At 34.0% G+C, this 22038-nt stretch overlaps 1 protein-coding gene across 1 annotated transcript in view; it reads left to right on the forward strand.

Annotated features, from left to right (window-relative positions):
• LOC134274366 (uncharacterized) overlaps positions 1 to 22038 on the forward strand; it is a 100739-nt gene that overhangs the window by 74820 nt on the left and 3881 nt on the right. The window contains exons 25-27 of the mRNA XM_062756648.1: positions 100 to 330; positions 5945 to 6262; positions 6691 to 6934. Coding sequence (XP_062612632.1) covers positions 100 to 330; positions 5945 to 6262; positions 6691 to 6934 — 793 coding nt within the window. The remainder of the gene's footprint in view (positions 1 to 99; positions 331 to 5944; positions 6263 to 6690; positions 6935 to 22038) is intronic.

Genomic DNA, 22038 nt, shown 5'->3' on the forward strand with positions numbered 1-22038 from the left:
TTATTCAGGTTTTTTTCGGGTGCAACTTTATTATGATCTTGGTTGACACTTGGGTTGACTAGAAAGCCTTTCAAGCTTTTGAATGTATATATTTTTCAGGTTACTTAAAAAATATTTTACACTTTTCGACTGAAACTGGAAATGTAAATACTCAAGATTCTGATGGGGAAACTGCACTTGCTCCAGTACCTGTTGGTCCCCACTCGGTTAATCAATCAATCAAGATGGAAGATATTATTCAGAAGATTCTTGACTGCGGAGCTGACGTTAATGCATTAGATGATTTTGGTCATTCCCCTTTATCCATTGTTTGTGAAGGAAAAAGTGGTGGTAAGTAATTCAAAATGCCATTGGCCATGTGGCCTACAGCTCGACATTAAGATATATCGACGACGTATTTCAATTAACAATGGTATTTTCCATTCTTATGTCGATATGATATATCCTGGTGAGCTTGAAATAAAATATACCACAGAGTCTGACACATCTGTTTCATACAAGGGTTGATCCAAAAGTAATGTCACAACTTCGCTAAAATTGCTACTAGTCGACGTAAATAAACGAAATTATATATGATCGAAGCTATATTAAGTACAAATCAGTCCTGAAAAAATCAAATAAAAATTATTTATACTTTTCAAAATATCGAATTATATACAAAGTGCAATTACGGTAGTCGCCGCACCTAAATTACGTCCTATAATGGATGCACACGGTCATACACTCTTGAAAACGCTTCCCCTTTGTTTAATTAATTTATAAAAATATTTGAGATTCACGAACACATTCACATATATTCCTCTTTTTAAAAGAATTATTGGCACCCATTGTACACTCACACTATACATAATTTAGTTCTCTGTCAAAATTCTTCGAGCAGTACCACAAGACAAACTTCAAGTTTCTCATTTCGCGCTTAACCGTCTAACCGTATCTCTATTTGGACAATGTCAAACACCATTGAACGTTTCCGCCCGACCTACCTCTTTTGGTCTCTCTGTCCTCTGCTGATCATTCAGTGACCCATGACCCGCTTAAAATTATTGAAACCATCTAAAATCAAGTATCTTACTAACATTCTCTCCACTGTGTGTCTGATTAATCATTGTAACTGTTTCTAAAGGCGATTTCCCCATTCTGAAGCAAAAACGCATTCTAGATCATTTTAGCGGTTTTCTCCATTTCCTTTGTTCAATACCGCAGATTAAAACAACAATGTTTATGATCAAAAAGCATTGGCGTCATTTTATTTTCAAGTTAAGCCTAGAAAATGTTGCATATAATTGTCTTTTAAAATATTGGACGATTAGACGCTTTTTAGATGCTTTTTAATGTGTTTGTCTTAATTCGTTCTACATGTAACAATTTACACTTTTAAACTCGAAGTTTAGTTATGACGCGGCGACACCCCTTATATTGAATATTTAAAACATCTATAAAATTAATTCAAGTAAGCATTATTAAATGAAACTTTCTATTTTGATTAGATTTATTTTTATGCATCTCTTGGTATATTATATTTGATAATATAACGTCAATTTTTTTTTTCAATGATACTTTATTCAGTGAAAACATAATAAGATAACTTTGGGGGCAATGACATCCGCAGATGTCCCCCTATAATAACCCTCACTAGGGGTGCCAGGGGCTCCCTAGATTGGATAGCAAGATAATATGTGTTTGAAAGATGTAACAGGTATTTAAATCAATAGAGTATAATATAATCAAATTGTATGTTGACAAAGTACGATAGCAAAATAATATGTATATTGACAAAGTACAGATACGGATAGATGATACCTTTATGTTGCTAGGGGAACACACAAAACACTGTCCAACACACCCCTGAGCAACATGTATAGAGGGCCAGGTCACCCTCATATACTTCATATATAAATTATATACCAACAATAATTACAAGTTTAATGCCAAAGATCTCAAAATGTGAGAATTATATGAGATGCTTTGGGATCGTTTAGTCACAAGATAGAATTTCATGAGAGCATTTTTTCAAAAAAATTAACATATCTTCACTTGTAATGTTATTTTTCATAATTCTACATTTCATTTTATATTTAAATATTTTACAAGCAATAGATGATAAGACATTATTCAAAACGAAAGTATTTTGGTTGATACCATGACTAAAACCAACAACAATATTTCTCTCACTAATATCTATACCTATGATTTCAGAGACCTTTTTCCATATTGATTTAACTTGAATGCATTAAAAAATCAGATGCTTAGAATTCTCTTCACTGCGACAAACTGGACAGTATTTATCAATATCTTTATTCCATTTACTAAGATAGAGATTATTCGGTAGTAAATTATGTACTAATTTATAATTAAATTCAGCAACATTTTTATCAAGAATTTTTCTGATTTTTTCCTCATATACTTTTTGCCATTGATTTGAGCAGTTGATATTAAATTCTTTTGACCATATACTTTCCATAATCGGCCTTTGAGACTTATGTTGCAATAAAATTTTGTAGAAAAATTTTGATATTTTGTCTTCAATGTTTTCTTTTTTATTGTGAAATTTAAAGGAAAATGAATTACATGTTTTGTTCATATTGATAAAAGGAGTATTACTCGAATTTATACCTTGCCATTTACTAAAGATTGTTCTAATTACTAAGTATTCACAAAGATAATTTTGTTTTTTGTTAAGTTTCTTCTGAATTTCTGTGAGAGATTTGAGTCCGTTTTCATCAAAAAGATCTTTTACATATTTAAAACCACTTTCGAGCCAGTTTTTAAAATAAATAATTTTTCCTTTGTATTTCAAATCCTTATTAAAGCATATATTTTCACGCAAAAGTTGGTTCGGTGCGCTTGTTTCGTTTTGTGCTTTACACGGATTAAACGCACAAAGGACTTCCTTATAAAAGCGAGGTAACTTAGAGAGTATGTTAAAGTCTGTAGTATTAGTAATATTTGATCGTACAAGATAGTGAAAATTAAGTCCGTATTGCATTAAACATGCATTTAAAAGATCTTTTAAGCTACTTTCCGTATTTATAATTTTAGAAATCCATGCCGCTTTTGATGCCTTTACTTTCGTCTCAAAATCGATAATTTCTATTCCTCTATTATTAACTTCGCGAATGAGTGTATTTCGTTTAATACGTTCACGATTTCCCCAAATAAATGAATATATCAATCTGTTCAGTTTTTTAATAAAACTTCCATCCGGATTATCTAAAACTTTAGCCGTGTATATAGGATTTGATAAAATTAATGAATTTATTATCTGACATTTTCCAAAAATAGTAAGTTTCCGTTTTCTCCAGGAGTCTAGTATTTTTTTCAAACTCTTTAAGTTTATTAAGCCAATTTTTTTTATTACATGCAGTTTATCATTTCCAATATATATGCCTAAGCATCTTATTGCTTGACTGTTAATTTTCGTTTTGTAAATGTATGATTCCTGCTTAAATCTTTCTTTTAGTTGTTCTAAAAGAATGCACTCAGTTTTTGATATGTTTAGCTTTGTACCAGAAATTTTACCAAAATTTTCGATTATTTTTAATGCATTTTCTAGTGATGCTTTATCTTGTAAAGGAAATGTGCTGTCATCAGCATGTTGAATACATTTAATTTCATTTTCAAGTGAATCGATGCTAAAACCTTTTATTTCTTCCGAAGAATTTATTTTTAAAGAAAGCACTTCCATAACAAAAAGGAATAGGAGCGCTGAAACAGGACATCCCTGTCTAATTCCCCTTTTCAATGAACATTGTCTGGAGAGCCATCCATTGTTTTTTATATAAAAATATGGATTATTATATGATATTTTTATCCATGTTATAAAATTGCATCCGAAGTTATATTTATGAAGAGTATTAATTAAAAAATCCCATTCCACTGAAACAAAGGCCTTGTGGAAATCTGCAAAAAGCAGAATCCCTTCCTTATTATTATTTTCACAATATTCTAAAATATCTAATATTAATCTAGCATTAGCACCTATGAACCGACCTTTAATGTACCCGGTCTGATTTTTGTTTATAAGGTTATCTATAACACGTTTTAATCTTTCCGCTAACACGAAAGCTATGATTTTATAATCGGTATTTGTAAGGTTAATTGGTCGATAATTTTCAAGCTCATCTATGGCATCTTTTTTATGTATAAGAGAAAGCATAGAGCATTTTTGTGTTTGTGATAATTCACCTTTTTCGAACGACGCCACTAAGGCATTGTAAAAATATCTATTAACGTGTTTCCAAACCATTTTGTAAAACTCTACTGGTAAACCGTCGATTCCGGGAGATTTATTTTGTTTCATTCGATATACTGCTTCTGAAGATATACTGCTTCTGAACATTCTTTCAGAGACGAAAATTGATCGCAATTTATTTTTTCCTCCTCTGTAATTTTGTTAACGAAGTCAATTTTATCTAAATAGCTATCGATGTCATCTTTTGGAACATGTACACTCGAGTACAAATTTTCATAGATTTAAAATGTCGTCAGTTTTATTGTAGATCTGGTCGTCTTTTCTTATTGTATTTATAACATTATGTGATTGATGTTTGTTTTCAAGCCTTAGAAAATAAGAGGTATTCTTTTCACCTTCATCAATCCATTTAGCTCTCGATCGTATTTGAGCGCCTTTAGATTTATATTCATATAATTTGTCTAATTCGTTTTCTAGATCCCTTTTTGAATCATGTTGATTTGTTTATAGTGACTATTTTCTATCCTCTCGATATCTTTTTCAATATTTTGAATTCTACTTTTCAAAGATTTATTTTTTTGGGTGCAGAATTTAATACTTATTTTCTTTATGTGATGTTTTATCTATTCCCATTTAGTCTGAGCGTTATTTTCATTTTCTATATCTTTGGGAAGTTGGGTAAAAAAATCATTGATCAAGGAACAATAATTGGGATCTTGTAGAACAGAAGTATTTAATTTCCAATATCCTTTTTCCCTATCGTTAGATGAAACGGAACATTTAAAAATTAAAGAGAGATGATCACTCATTCTATTTTTAGATACACTTGGTGCTTTACGTAAATATATATTCTCAGGAGTATAACAAAAATCCTTACTAATAAATACATAATCTATTCTACTTTTAGGCAAGTTAGTACCGTCACACCGCGTTAGACCTGCTTTATCTGATTTTAAATCCGACCACAAATCATGCATATCGAATTTCTGTATTAAATCTTTAACAACTTTCACGCTTCTATCTTTTTCGTAACAAATTTTACAGTTAAGATCTCCAACAAGTATAATATTTTCATCATTTAATGTGTACTGGGAAATCCACTTCATAACTTTTTAAAAGAATTCTTCTCTATGATTTTCTAAATTCGGAGCATATACATTAACAAGAGAGATAACTCTTTTCTCATATTCAGTATTCAACAGTAAAATTCTACTATCGGCAGATCTGTGAACATTAAGAATTTTAAACGGAAAATTTTTACTAAATAGTTTTGAGACACCTTTACTATGTGGCGAATCAGAAAAATTGTAATAAGAGGAACCATGCCACCTTGAGTCATAAATGCTAATCCTATCTTGAACAAAATGTGTTTCTTGTAAAAATATAATATCACATTTAATATCATTGAGCCAATCATATAATATTAATCTTTTGTCATAATTATTCAAACCTCTACAGTTAAGTGAACAGAGTTTGATATTTTCCATTGTCTGAAAATTTACCTCTTAAGGTAGTTGTCTAGACCCTGTTGACTTTTTTTCTTGGTGGAGCCTGACCTCAGGCTCTTCGGACGAGACCATGCGCTGCCTGGAGCTTTACGTAGCTTTTCTGCGAGCTTAATGATGATCTTTCCCATAATATTTTGATCTGGCCACGCCACCGGTTTTGTTTGAAGGGTTTTTTGTTTTTAAAAAAAGTGTTAGCAAGTCGAAGCATTCATCAATTTCATCACATGTCGCTTTTTTTTTACAGACTCTGCCGAAAGAGCGCGTATTGGAATCTATTTAATGTCGAAGGGAGCAGATCCGGACAAAGGTTGTGCGTTGCATCAGGCCATAGTGAACATGAATTATTATGACAATAACAAAAAAGCTGAATGGAGCAAATTTATACTAGAAATGATGGATTTGGGAGCTAATCCAATTACTTACAAGGACGAAAAACCGATCTTGTTATCAGCAATAGAGTCAGGATGTACAGAAGTAGTGAAAGGGTTATTAGGTAAAGGAGTTGATATTCACGCAACTGATAGTAATAACAACACGTGTTTGCATCTGGCCTGTGGTTTAAGTAAGTGATTAATAATAATTCCTTTTCAATCTTCCAGTAAATTAATTTTATATAAATTTTTTCCACTTCTCTGTAAGCATAAAATACCCTTATCAAGCTTATCTTTAAAGCTCGTTTTCAAATAAAATTTACGCTTAAGATCCTCAGCCATCTGATCTGATAAGGACCATTCTATGGTTATTGATATTATTTTATTTAAGAGATTTTAAGTTAACGATTTCTGTTAGATTAATTATTTGATTTTATTTAAAGATGTGAAAGATTTCTTTTTTTTAAATCTCCAAAGTTAAGTTTTACATATGATAAAATGACGATGATCATTTTAAGTTCTATGATACGTTAAAGTAATTCATTGATCAACGTTTTAAATTTTTGAATTATAAATCGTCTTTTATAGTTGTATATTTTTTTATTTTTATCTCTTTCAGAAAAACACACTGAGAGAAATATGATAGCTACACTTTTGCTGAAACATGGATGCAGTATTAACAAATCAAATGCATATGGGACATTTCCTCTTTCAAATCTCATAAAAAGGATGACAAAAGATAAAAATTCGAAGACAATTGTTGAGATGGAGACAAGGGCATATGCAGAAGTTGACCTCTCGTTGTTTAATTTGTTGATTTGTGGGGGGTCGTATTTGGATACAAAAATGAAGATGCCATTCTGGTGAGTTTTTATTTTTACTTCATCTAAATAACAAAGTAAAATGATAATATTTTTACTTAATTACATGTATAATATGTTCACCATACTATGTTATGAACTTTATTGTCGTCCTCAGTTACTTATTATGTCGCCCCGAACGAAGTCGGGGGCGACATATTGCGATTGTACGCATGTTTTTGTTCTCCAGACTGTTTCTCGGAGATGACTGGGGCAATCTTCCTGAAGCTTTCCTCAAAAGACGACAATCTGGTTAAAATCAGATCGTTTGATCCGCCCACATAAAGATCGCTTTACAAGGATCTGGAGAAACCTCATTCAGGGTCATCTCCTGTTGACCTTTCTCATGATAATATTCATTAAAATTTTGACCAATCAGAGAGATTGTATTTAAATAATGTTCGGGAAAATGAATGTAGAAGTGAAAGTAGCTGTAGAGAAGATATTATCTTTTTGTACCAAACAAAGAGCTTAAAACCAAGACAAAAGCAAGTACTTTCTGTACAGAAAAAAGACTGTAGTCGTTCTCTTAGCAGGATACAGAAACTAGATCACGATTTTCCGTTCGTGTGTCATCGGGGCTTTTACTTCTTTAACTGAATTTCGAGATACTTCTAAATTCTTGGAAGTGAGCTTTTGATTGGATAATTGAGAGGTCACCAGGAGATGACCCTGAATTGGGTTTCTTTAGATCCTTGTGTAGCGATCTTTATGTGAGCCGATCAAAGGATCTGATTTTAATCAGACTGATGCTGTGGCCTTCAATTTGACAATTAGATACATCAACGAAGTATTGTCAATTCATGTCGACACGATATATTCCGGTGAACAATTATATTGCAAAAGATGATCACTGGTTGTAGTTTTGTTGTGTGGTCATTCAGTTTCAAAATGGCTACCGTTGCCAAGGAAACGTGTTAAAAATAACGAATTTTGTCCGGAAGTGTTCTCTCTTGTCCTTTGAACAGTCATCATGAAACTTTCTTATATCAATGATTAGTGATTGTAGTTGTGCGATTCGCATTTAAAATTTTCAAATACTAGTAATCGATTGTTGGCATGGTAACGAAGGGAAAGGGGAAATTCTTTAACTTTGAATTTTAAATTAATGTACTGAAAGGACTGATACGAGTTAATAGTTGTCCAAGCTTAGCTAAATGGTATTGTTTTAGTGATGAAAAAATGAAAGTCTTGTCCAGTTCGGTTCGGGGCGACATAGTCATACACTATTGCTTGCAATAGAAGACTTTCTAGTTTTAATTTGTTTTTACTCATTTTCTGATTATTATCATTATTGTTAAGGCCTTTCGTCTCAACAGGCAAAGAGAATCACATATCTTTGCGCTGATCGACCTTCATTTTTCATCGTCAGAATATATCAGCATCGCAAGCGAAAGTGAATTCATAAAGTGCAATTTCTTTCAACTTCGTTGGTTTTCAATATTTTAAGATCCCCTTCTAAGAAGTGAGGGCATATTGTGTTGCTTTTGTCTCTTGGTCGGTTGGTCTGTCGGTCTACTATCAGTTTACGTTTCTTTTCTTCGCAGAGGTTGCACATATTGGGATGAAATTTCGTATGATATGAATATCTAGGAAAAGTTCTGTTATGAATACGATCAAGCTATTTGGGACAGTTGTGCCCCTCGCACTAGGAAACTTCTTAATTTTTGAAGTTTCCGTTTATTTTCTTTGTAGAGGTTGCACATGCCGAAATGAAATTCGGTTTACAGATTTATCATAAACATACCCAGGTCAAGTTCTGTTTTGGGTACGATCGAGCCATTTTGGACGGAGTTGTGCCTTTTGGACGTAGTAAAATTCCAATTATTTGCAGTTTCCGTTCATTTTCTTTGCAGAGATTGCACATTCTGAAATGAAATTTAGTACAAAGACTTATCATAAACATGTCTAAGTCAAGTTCTGTTTTGGGTATAATAACGCCATTTTGGACAGAGTTACAATGTATATTTTTGTCCTTAATTTGAAACATTTCAATTTTATTTGTGGGAGGGGTGCATAAGTATTTTACAAACACCTCTTGTTCTTAAGGAATTGCGGTGTCTTAGAATTCTTAATATGTTTTCGACATCTTGATAATTATATTTTTAGGTCACCTGAGTAAACTCAGGTGACCTATTGCTATCCGTTTTCGTCCGTCGTCGTGCGTCGTGTGTCGTGAGTCGTGTGTTAACATTTGAACATTTTCAGCTTCTTCTCTGAAACCACTGAACCAATTTCAAGCAATTTTGGCATACAGTATCTATGGGTGCAGGGGAACAAAAATTGTGAAATTCATGGTCCCTGCCCCCTGGGGCCTTGGGTGTGGGCCAAATCCACTAAAATTAGTGCAATCTTAAAAAATCTTCTTCTTTACTCCGGGACATCAAGCAGTCAAACTGTTGGTATGATTGTAATCAGCATTGAGTCCTCTACCAAATTGTGAAATTCATGGCCCCAGGGTCAGAGGTTCTAGTGCTAGGGTGGGGCTCTATTGTTTATATAGTGAACATGCATAAATTCTTTGAAAATCTTCTTCTCTGTTTCTGGGTATCAAATAAACAAACCAAGTACATAGTTATGATGAGCAAGAGTGCCTCTCAGATTTGTGAATTTTATGGCCCAGGGTCAGGGGTTCTGGTGTAAGGGCGGGGCTCTATTGATTATATATTGAAAACGCATTAATTCTTTTAAAATCTTCTTCTCTGCTTCTGGGTATCAAACAAACATATGAAGTACATAGTTATGACGAACAAGAGTTCCTCTTTCAGATTTGTGATTTTTTTGGCCCCAGGGGCAGGGATTCTGGTGTTAGAGCGGGGCTCTATTGATTATATAGTGAAAATGCATTATTTCTTTGAAAATTTTCTTTTTTGCTCCTGAGTATTTAATAAACTAACTACGTACATTGTTATGATGCGCAAGAGTGTCTCTTTCAAAATTGTGAATTTCCTGGCCCCAGGAGCAGTGGTTTTGGTGTTAGATTGGGGCTCTATTGATTATATAGTAAAAATGCATTAATTCTTTGATAATCTTCTTCTCTTTTTCCTGTGTATTAAATAAACTAAGTACATTGTTATGATGAACAAGAGTGCCTCTTTCAAAATTGTTAATTTTAAGGCCCCAGGGTCAGGGGTTCAGTTCTGGTGTTGGAGGGGTGGGGCTCTATTGATTACATAGTGAAAATGCATTAATTCTTTGAATATCTTCTTCTCTGTTCGTTGGTATTAAAAAACTAACTAAGTACATTGGTATGAGCAAGAGGGTCTCTTTCAAAATTGTGAATTTCCTGGCCCATGGGCAGGGGTTTTGGTGTTAGATTGGGGCTCTATTGATTATATAGTAAAAATGCATTAATTCTTTGAAAATCTTCTTCTCTTTTTCCTGTGTATTAAATAAACTAACTAAGTACATTGTTATGATGAACAAGAGTGCCTCTTTCAAAATTGTTAATTTTAAGGCCCAAGGGTCAGGGGTTCAGTTCTGGTGTTGGAGAGGGGGGGGGTTCTATTGATTACATAGTAAAAATGCATTAATTCTTTGAAAATCTTCTTCTCTGTTGCTGGGTATTAAAAAAAAAACTGACTAAAGTACATTGGTATGATGAGCAAGAGTGTCTCTTTCAAAATTATGAATGTATTGGCCCCAGGGTCGGGGGTTCTGGTGTTAAGGCTGGGCTCTATTGGTTATCTTGTGAAAATGCATTTATTATTTAAAAATCTTCTTCTCTGCTTCTGGATATTAGATAAACAAAGTACATATTTATGATGAGCAAGAATGGCACCTCAACCAAATTTGTGTTTTTTTTATGTCCCCTGTATCAAGGGTTCTGCCATTTGCTTTAGGGGGGCTCTTTTAATTATATAATGAAAATAAATTAATTCTTTGAAAATCTTTTCCTTTGCAAGTTTATATATATTTATGATGAAAAAAGGTGCATCTAGCAATACGGTGAATTTTATGCCCCCATGGGCCAGGGGTAGGGTGGTTACTTAGTCTGTAATAAATTAATGCTTTTAAATCTTCTTTTGGTATTAATCAACCATTTATGATGAAATGAAATTTATGATAAAATTTCCAAAATTTTGAAATAAATGGCCCCAGGGTTAGTGGTTCCTTTGTGGTGAGGTGCATAACTGGTTATAAAGTGGAAGTGCATTTTCTCTTTGTTACTCTGATCTACTTCTGGGTATTAAGTAACTAGATTAAGCATGCTTAGTGTATAATTATGATAAGCAATACTGCCTCTTTCAAAATTATGAATTTCATGGCCTCTTTTGTAAAACACGAAATAAATTCAATTGTCAAAAGTTGTTACATTATCCTCAGGTTACGTTTAAGGCCTGCGGGCCTTTTGTTATAAAGGTGTGACCTATCCAATAGGACTGAATGACGATTCCATTTCTAATGCGGGAATTAAGATAAGATACCATAGAAACTGACAATTATAGTTGTACATGTCAGTGCCGTATACAACAAACATAGTACAAGTAACTGCAATAAAATGTAATCAAAGGCAATGCAGGATAACCTGCTCGAACACGGGTCGCCATTCCACGACAATATCCGTGACAATAAAATAGTCTGATGTTACGAATGCGAAGAGAATACCCCGGGTGTTGATGTATTGTATATAATGATATCGAAAATGGCTTATGCCTTTTTACGAGGTGTGTTCAACTTTAGGTGGCAGGGGATATACTTTCGTACTGAAGACCCGGTCAATGTTAATTTTTTAAACTGAGATATTCCTTGTTTGGTGTGATATTTTATTTAGAAATATGATCAGAACTAGAGCCGAGCTCGTTGCAAAGCAACGAATAGGTCTTCCGTTGGAGCTACGGACTAGAAGACGTAACCTTGAGTCGAGGCCAAAAGCCACATACTAAAGATATACAAGTAAAAAACCTTGTAAGAGAAGCAACTTACAATGTTTCGCTAGGAAAAAGACTGTAAAGAAATACTAGTATGTGAGACCTTGATCTTTCCAAATGACCTTGTGCTAAGCAGTAACTAACTCTTGTTAGAGCTAAAATTTAGATAAAAAGAGTTAGGTCAAGGTCAAAAGATTTATGATGAAATGAAATTTATGATAAAATTTCCAAAATTTTGAAATAAATGGCCCCAGGGTTAGTGGTTCCTTTGTGGTGAGGTGCATAACTGGTTATAAAGTGGAAGTGCATTTTCTCTTTGTTACTCTGATCTACTTCTGGGTATTAAGTAACTAGATTAAGCATGCTTAGTGTATAATTATGATAAGCAATACTGCCTCTTTCAAAATTATGAATTTCATGGCCTCTTTTGTAAAACACGAAATAAATTCAATTGTCAAAAGTTGTTACATTATCCTCAGGTTACGTTTAAGGCCTGCGGGCCTTTTGTTATAAAGGTGTGACCTATCCAATAGGACTGAATGACGATTCCATTTCTAATGCGGGAATTAAGATAAGATACCATAGAAACTGACAATTATAGTTGTACATGTCAGTGCCGTATACAACAAACATAGTACAAGTAACTGCAATAAAATGTAATCAAAGGCAATGCAGGATAACCTGCTCGAACACGGGTCGCCATTCCACGACAATATCCGTGACAATAAAATAGTCTGATGTTACGAATGCGAAGAGAATACCCCGGGTGTTGATGTATTGTATATAATGATATCGAAAATGGCTTATGCCTTTTTACGAGGTGTGTTCAACTTTAGGTGGCAGGGGATATACTTTCGTACTGAAGACCCGGTCAATGTTAATTTTTTAAACTGAGATATTCCTTGTTTGGTGTGATATTTTATTTAGAAATATGATCAGAACTAGAGACGAGCTCGTTGCAAAGCAACGAATAGGTCTTCCGTTGGAGCTACGGACTAGAAGACGTAACCTTGAGTCGAGGCCAAAAGCCACATACTAAAGATATACAAGTAAAAAACCTTGTAAGAGAAGCAACTTACAATGTTTCGCTAGGAAAAAGACTGTAAAGAAATACTAGTATGTGAGACCTTGATCTTTCCAAATGACCTTGTGCTAAGCAGTAACTAACTCTTGTTAGAGCTAAAATTTAGATAAAAAGAGTTAGGTCAAGGTCAAAAGAAAGGCCAAGTTCAAAAATGGTGATGCCATTAAATAGCTCTCATCAGTATGCAACAACATGTGAAGTTTGATAACACCATTTTGAATGGTATGTTTAAAACTGAGCTAAACACTAATTTAAGAAAAGTGAGGTATATACATGTATATAAAGTCAAATTTAAAAAAATGTTAATGCAATTGCATAACTCTAATTAATTTCTATCAGTATGTAAAGATTGATAAAAATATCTTGAATAGTTTGTTTGAAACTGAGCTTTGAACTGAGCTAAAGGCAAAGTATGACAGAAGGAGAGACGGAAGGACAGGAACGATGGAAGACGTCCGACAAACACCAAATGCCTTGGCCATATTCATGGCAGGGCATAACATGTCATGTATGATTATTGGTTTACATAAAAATAGGTCGTAACTTTCAGTCTCGGAATTCAACCCCTAAAGTACATGTATACATGCATGTACAAAAACAAATCAACCAACTGACATTCTCTGCTTAGAAGGAAGACATTGTATTCATTTTAAGGGATGGGGTACTTATAGTGATGAGAGGAATTTAACAACCTGTCGGTCCATGAAACATTATTTTGGAATGTCTGTATACAGCTAATGGCTTTTCTTCGAATGAAATTAGTATTTTTTGAAATATCTAAATACATGTAATTCTTTTATTGACGCCGTGATATATTTGATATGGAGTCGTTCAAAAACAAATTAATGAGTTGTGTTTTTCATCTATACAGACACTTTTTTCTTCTGGTTTTCCTTTTTTGTGAATTGCCGTTTATTTTGTTTACAAGCTCGTGTTCATACCGCTGTTCATACGCGCTACCAATGTGAGAGGAGAAAACAAGACGTCGTCAAGCAACAATGACTGACCAGATGGACGTTTATATACATTGTAATCATTATACAACCAAATATCGGAGCGAATCGATAATTTAAGTACCTAGTTAAATACACAGGAATTCAATAATTAAGGAAAGAATTTAATTTATATTTTATGATAAATAGGCAATAACGAATTTTCTAATTTTGTAAAATCGTATTCTGAAAGCTCTGGATGTATATGTTTGGCCGCTCTTCTATGTAAAAGTTCATACATATAAAACATGTAATTATTATCGGCTGCGGTAGCGGCCAATCTTTTTGTGATTGTGTTAGAGAGTGCACATGGGGAAATGAGACGTTTTTTTTTTATAACTTCAATAAAATAATTCGTAAATTATAACAAGTAAAAACCATGCGTAAAATATTTTAAAAACTTGCTTAAACTTAGTATTAAATGTTGAAATACATTTCAATTGCATTGTCATAAATATCTCATAATCATCGATAATTTTTGATCATATAAAAAGAGTTTACATCAGATACTCTCCAGCCTGAGAGTGTGTAAGATTTGAAAAGAAATCTCTTGATTTTCCGGATAATGATGATGTGGTTAAAGTGCATGGTGAATAAAATAATGAGGAGTTTTTCAACTTCTAGTAAAAATTGTTTTGAATTTGCTCTACATCTACAAATGACACAAAGATCATGAAGATATATTTTTTTTTAATATTGCACTGCGGTTTGCAGCATAGCCTGCTCTGCAGAAACCATGAGCATTATCACGCACAGGTACTTGTGGACAGGACCCCCCCCCCCTCCCCGTTATTCAACCCCGGGGCTTATTTGACAATTTATATTTAGTACACTTATTCAACATGTTTGCAATAGGAACAAATTGTCAAAACCCCAAAATAATCGCTCCACAAAAAAATACCCCACTATTCATTATAAGAGAGAATGTTGAAATTTCCTTAGGTAAACGCAACGGAAGTGCATAGAGAATGTTACACTTATTACGATAACGTCCGAGAGAGTTTTTGCCTGACGTAATAATCACTCTCGGGTGTTATCATAATAGGTAATAGGCACTTCCGTTGCGTTTAAACCGAAGTTGCTTACCTTTCTCACTTATAATGTATAGTAGGGTATTTTTTGTGGAGCGATTATTTTGGGGTTTTGACGATTTGTTTCTATTGCAAACATGTTGAATAAGTGTACTAAATGTGAATTGTGAAAAAAAAATTCAAATAAGCCCCAGGGTTGAATATCGGCGGGGGGGGGGGGGGGGGGTCTGTCCACAAGTACCTGTGTTATCACGTAATCAAGATCCAGGGTATCGAAGCTCGGACAGGCCTACACTTTCATTTTGACGACAATGAATTCTTCTTATACATCAATGAACATGATTTTTTTTTAACATCGATAAATCTATTTATGAGCAAATGCGGTAAAATTATTTTTTATTTTGCTTTGAAAACAGCCTGAAATAGAATTGAAAAACTATTTCAGCTTTGAATATCTTGACGTGTTTTCCTTGCATGTGAAAGAATTTTTTTGCTTTGCAGCCAATTTGATGTTTTGCATCAATTAAATTCGTACTGACATTGTACGTGTACAGGCACGCAAAATATTCTGTTTATTGGACGAAATAGTATACCATTCTGTACAATATCATTTTAAGTTTAGTAGCAAATAACTGCAAACTCAAAAGTGCTTAATTTCATGTTGGATTTCCCCCTGTGAATTAGAAACGTTAACTCCACTTACAATTATCATGCATGCGTACATGTAGTTTAAGATTCATAAAACAATTACCACTTCGATATACAGGAAAAAATGGTGTAAACCTAGCTTGTGTTTTTTTTTCGGCTATCAAAAGGCATAAAATTTGAGATGAATAAATGCACAATTTCAGAGAAAGAAGCCAAAATGTTTGTAGTCCTTGGGTGCATTTTTGGTAAATGTGCACTCTTATAGTAGATTACATGTAATTTGTTGACTTAATTTGTGAGCCATGGGCATATTTAGTGTAATTAATTACCCCATGGTAAACTATCCCAGTGTAGATTGTTTATGGATCGCATGTATATGTGTACCCCCCTCGGCACCTTAATGGAATTATTTAGCATATTGATCTGGTGAAACTGCGGTTAGAAATCTGCTTATTGTCCAATCAATGAGAAAGATGTCTAGTTAGTTAGCTATCTGTTTTTGTCCGTCGTCGTCCGTCGTGCGTCGTGCATCGTGCGTTAACATTTGAACATTTTCAGCTTCTTCTCTGAAACCACTGAACCAATTTTAACCAAATTTGGCATAGAGCATCTCTGGGTAAAGGGGAACAAAAATTCTGAATTTCATGGTTCCTGCCCCCCCCCCCTGGGGCCTGGGGGGTGGGGCAAAAACCACTAAAATTAGTGCAATCTTTAAAAATCTTCTTCTTTACTCCTGGACATCAAGCAGTCAAACTGTTAGTATGATTGTAATCAGAATTGAGTCCTCTACCAAAATTGTGAAATTCATGGCCCCAGGGTCAGGGGTTCTAGTACAAGGGCGGGGCTAAATAGGTTATATAGTGAAAATGCATTATTTCTTTGAAATTCTTATTTTCTGCTCCTTGGCATTAAATAAACTAACCAAGTGCATAGTTGAGTTGTAAATGACTGCCTCTACCAAAATTGTGAAATTCATGGCCCCAGGGCAAGGGATTTTAGTGCTAGGACGGGGCTATATAGATTATATAGTGAAAATGCAAAAATTCTTTGAACGTCTTCTTTTCTGTTTGTGGGCATTAAATAAACTAACAAAGTGCATAGCTATGTTGAATAAGACTGCCTCTTCTAAAATTGTGAATTAAATGGCCCTAGGGTCAGGGGTTCTAGTAGCAGGGCGGGGCTATATAGATTATATAGTGAAAATGCAAAAATTCTTTGAACGTCTCCTTTTCTGTTTGTGGGCATTAAATAAACTAAAAAAGTACATAGCTATGTTGAATAAGACTGCCTCTTCCAAAATTGTGAATTTCATGGCCCCAGGGTCAGGGGCTCTAGTGCTAGGGCGGGGCTATATAGATTATATAGTAAAAATGATTTATTTCTTTGAAAATCTTGTTCTTTGCTCCTGAGTATTAAATAAACTAACCAAGTACGTAGTTATGTTGAATAAGGCTGCCTCTTCCAAATTTGTGAATTTCATGACCCCTGGGTTAGGGGTTCTGGTGTTAGGGTGGGGCTTTTTTGATTATATAGTGAAAATGCATAAATTCTCTAGAAATCTTTTTTTTTCTACACCTGTGTATTTAACCAATGAACTATGTACATAGTTATGAGAAGGAAGGATGCCTCTTTGAGATATTTGAATTTCAGAGCCCCTGGGTCAGGGCTTCTTGTGTTAGGGTGGGGCTCTAATGTTTATTCAATGAAAATGCATGAATTCTTTGAAAATGTTTTCCTTTTTTCTTGGGTATTATTCCAATGATCTTAGTATATATTTATGACAAAGAAAGCTGCTTCTTTCAAAACGGTTATTTTACTGGCCCCTGGGACAGAGGTGCTTTGGGGGGGGGGGGGAGTGGTACATAATCTGAAAATTATTTAATACTTTGAAATCTGCACTTTGGTATTAATCAACAACATTATAAAATAAAACTTAAATGGTGCCTCTTTCAAAATTGTGTCAGAGTTCCATGGCCTCTGGTTTAAAACATGAATCAAATTTAATTTGTTGGAAAGTTGTTGCATGATACTCAGGTCACCTATAAGGCCCGTGGGCCTCTTGTTTCTTTTGCACTATTTCAGCTGAAGACATTCTTGTTATTCTTAGGTTTCTTTTCCACTATTTTTATTTTTTAATTACCTACATTTTGTCCAAGAGAGTTCTTGCAAACGACTACTTCGATTTTCATGTAACTTTAAGGTCTGATAAAACATGTTTTAATAACGCCATTTTCAGTTCCGAGTTTCTGCTATTTAGTGATTTTGTAGGGTAATTTTGCAAAGCGGTTCCTCCAAAAGTGCCAGAAACATGTCATTTTTTCCACCCATGATAGAGCAGAATGTGTTTATGTAACAAACGCAATTCCTTTTTTCTGGAAGTGTTGTACATGGACGCTTGCAAAGGCCCATAAAAGTCAATATTGTATTTTTATAGAATGGTTTTTCTCCCTACCAATCAAACCAGCAGTTTATCTTAAAATCGGACTAAAGACTTACTCATTACTTTCCCCTAGTTATGAGAGGGGTTGAGATCTTAAACCTGTATAACTTATCGAATGTGTACTTTTGCTCGAAAAAAAATTCAAGAATTTCAGATTTTTCTATAGCGTATTCTCAGTATATCTTTACTTTCATTTAAAAAAAACTCTTCCCCAAAAAGAGGAAAGAACTACCTGGTGGTTGATTTGGCATTCAGATACTAGTATATTGAAGAGTTTTATCAATTTACAAAAGATGTTTCATTTTTTTAGTCAATTCAGTATATTCCAGTAAATTTGAAGTAAGTCAATACATAGTTGTACATTATTTGTCACATCTGCTCACTTCAGCTTTTCTAATGTCATCTTTCCTCCCCCCGTTATTAACATAATTTAATCCTTCAATTTTTTTTCGATTCTCAAGAGCATGCTCTGAAGACTATCAATTCCTAAACTAAGACCGGCTACTGATTGATAAGTTAACATTACAGGGATTTCAACAACCTTTATTAATGTCAGCATTTCGTTCATTTTATGTACATACCTATAAAGATCTTAGCAAATTTAACCGTTGGATCTTAGTTCTGCAGACCTATTTAATATCAATCATAAGGCCTTTGTTTTAATACTGAAATTTATTACGAAATGTTCCGATCGTCTAAATGGTCAATGCATAGGACCCACGGCCTTTGTGTCCAATTAACAAGGGGCTTCTTACTCCTCAAAGTCAAACAACCACAGTCACATGGAAATCGTCTTTGCGTCTTATTCTAGTGATTTAAAGCAGGTGATGAAGGTATATTTCTGCATAAGTATCTGAAGTTGACGATCGAAAAATTAAAGTCATCACTTTTATCAAGAACTTTGTTGTGAGATAATCATTAACGTCTTTTTCAAGTGAAATATCCTAATTTTAAATAGATGTGTCATACTCTGTGGTATCTTACGTCGTCGATATATCTAATTGTTTACTTAAAGGCCACAACAAGTGTTTTCTTCTTTTCAGGCATAAGATTTTGCACATATTCTTCATATGAATACAAAAATAGGTCGGCTAATAACGGCACGCAATTTGTAACCATGGATATTCCAATAGATTGTTAGAAGACCAGGGGCCCGTTTCACAAAGCTTACATAGAACTTAGTTATATCTTAGACAAGAACTTTTTCTTAAGTTCATTACTTATCCGTTTCACTAACCTCGTCTTATCTTAGGATATTCCTAAGTTATGTCATAACTTTAGGACAGGTAAATCGATGACTTAGGAAGAAACTAAATATTGCGACTGCATATCCAAGATTTCTTATGGAGAGAGAGAATGTGTTTGGGGAGAGAAAATCCAATGGACTACTAGTATATGAATGATTGTGTTTTCTCCAGGTTAAAACTGCTTTACTTTGCATGGAATTGCTAGGCAAACATGTGTGAAAATTTGTCCAAGGTATATAAAAATGTCCGTTCATTTAGGCCACTGGACCTGGCGAATTAAATGGTACACATGCTGGAATAATTCCCCATCATTTGAAGAGCACGCCTTTGTAAACAAAAAAATAGCACATGATTTGATCCATTATTATACATGCATGTATACATTATGTTTTTATCTACATGTACGTACATGTATATATATTATACTCCCGCTTGAAAAGCGAGAGGGTATATAGTAATCGGTACGTCCGTCCGTCTGTTTGGGGTACCCATCTCTTATCCACAATTCCTCTCATACAACTGAATGACTTTTTTTTTTTATATATCTATTACTAGTATTTTAATCGATATTAAATTAGAATCAGAAAAATGATATTTTAGATATATGGAAACATTTGTTCACTTTCGAGAAATACGTGATTCTTGATGAACCACCAACCAAGTTCCGGATATATATCAGTAGATGTTTCTCCCAAGAATGGTTGCATTTAATCTCCTTTAGGATGTTATTATTGAGGGGACACAAGCATAACGCAGTTTTGTTTTCTATAGTATTCAATACTTCTGTAAAATTATTATTATCCCCCCTCCCGTGCTCCTCCAGTTCCTATGGCCATGCGATTACAACCAGTTTTCCTCTTCGCTTAATACAATTTGTAGCAATGCATGAGATTTCAATAGATTTCCTTTTTTAGCTCACCTGAGCTGAAAGCTCAAGTGAGCTTTTCTGATCACATTTTGTCCGGCGTCCGTCTGTCTGTAAACTTTTCACATTTTCGACTTCTTCTCAAGAACCGCTGGGCCAATTTCAACCAAACTTGCTACAAAGTATCCATGGGTAAAGGGGATTCAAGTTTGTTCAAATGAAGGGCCACGCCCTCATTCAAGGGGAGATAACTGGGAATTAATTAAAATTTGGTGGCATATTATAAAAATCTTCTTCTCAAGAACCACTGTGCCAGGAACGATGAAACTTATGGGGAAACATCCTCAGGTAGTGTAGATTCAAGTTTGTTCAAATCATGACCCCCGGGGGTAGGGCGGGGACAAAATGGCCGATCAAAGTTTTACATAGAAATATATAGGAAAATTCTTTAAAAATCTTCTTCTCAAGAATGACAAAGCCATAATTCATCATATTTATATGGAAGCATGCTCAGGTAGTGTAGATTCAAGTTTGTTCAAATCATGACCCCCGGGGGTAGGGCGGGACCAAAATGGCCGACCAAAGTTTTACATAGAATAATATAGGAAAATTCTTTAAAAATCTTCTCAAGAATGACAAAGCCATAATTCATCATATTTATATGGAAGAATTTTTAAGTCTTGTAGGTTCAAATTTATTCAAATCATGACCCCCAGGAGTAGGGCATAGCCAAAATGGCCGACCAAAGGTTTTAAAGATATATATGTATAGGAAAATTCTTTGAAAATCGTTTTCTAAAAAATAGCAAATCCATGATTGGTCATGGGACTAGTTTTGGATTTAAACTTTACAATAAAAAGCCATTTTCTACTTTTTCCTACCGTTAGTGCTCAGGTGAGCAATGTGGCCCATGGGCCTCTTGTTAACTTCGTCTTTTAGTATTTTCATACCTGTAGTCGCGAATTTTGTAAATTTTTTTTCTGGCATGGCATCCTTATTATATAATATATAATATATTGATGTATAATATATTACGTGTGAGAAAGCTTTACCCAGCACAAACAACTAACGTGGAGTAGTCATTGGCAAACAATTTTTTTTAAATGCCCTCCTATATGTGTTCGCTATGCGAAGCAATTATTTTTGAATTTCATTTAATAATTGACAAGTAGAAAAGTATAGTAAAAACAATACCTGGGATCGATACCTTATAAAAATCAAATTTTAAAAAAGTAAACGTATAACACGTAGGACAATGTTTAAAAAAAATAAAAATATGTGCCCGGAAGGGAAGAGGGCTTGAAAGAGTTTGTATGTGAATGCTTAGTTCTAGCAGCAAACTTCGCGAAGTTAAAACTTTTGTCCAAGTCCTTTGAAAGTACAAGTACTTGCAATTTCCAATCCTCCTTCCCCTCCCTTTTTGAAGCTGAAAATATAAACCATACTGACATACTGAGTGTTGTAGATAGAGCGACGAAATTATTTCATTAGTCAATATAGAGGCACAACGTAAGAAATGACTTACGAAAAATTAGAGATAAGATTGTTCCGTGAAACAGCTGTGACAAATCTTAGGAACTTCCTAATTTATAACTTAGGCATATCTTAAGTTACACGTATGTCTAACGACGTATCTTAGGAAACGTTTGTGAAACAGGCCCCTGGTCTCACAAAACCACATAGATATTGTCAATCAGAAACTCAAACATTTTTGTGTCAATTTCAGAGTACATGTATAGGTACTTGTGTGAGCAGTCAGAATATGTTTAAAAAATAATTTTGCCAATGACCAATGACGAGGTTAGCTACGAGTGCCATTTTTAGTTTTAAAAAAATCAGCTGTCAATGTTTTCAAAAAATCTAGACTTTAATTTATCGTGGGGAATGGTTGTGTATAAAGATAAAATGTCGTTTTTAATATTTCTTACG

Source organism: Saccostrea cucullata, unplaced genomic scaffold (genome assembly GCF_032062105.1).
Source record: "Saccostrea cucullata isolate Sc308-1 unplaced genomic scaffold, CSIRO_AGI_Scuc_v1 ctg1238, whole genome shotgun sequence".
Lineage (NCBI taxonomy): Eukaryota > Metazoa > Mollusca > Bivalvia > Ostreida > Ostreidae > Saccostrea > Saccostrea cuccullata.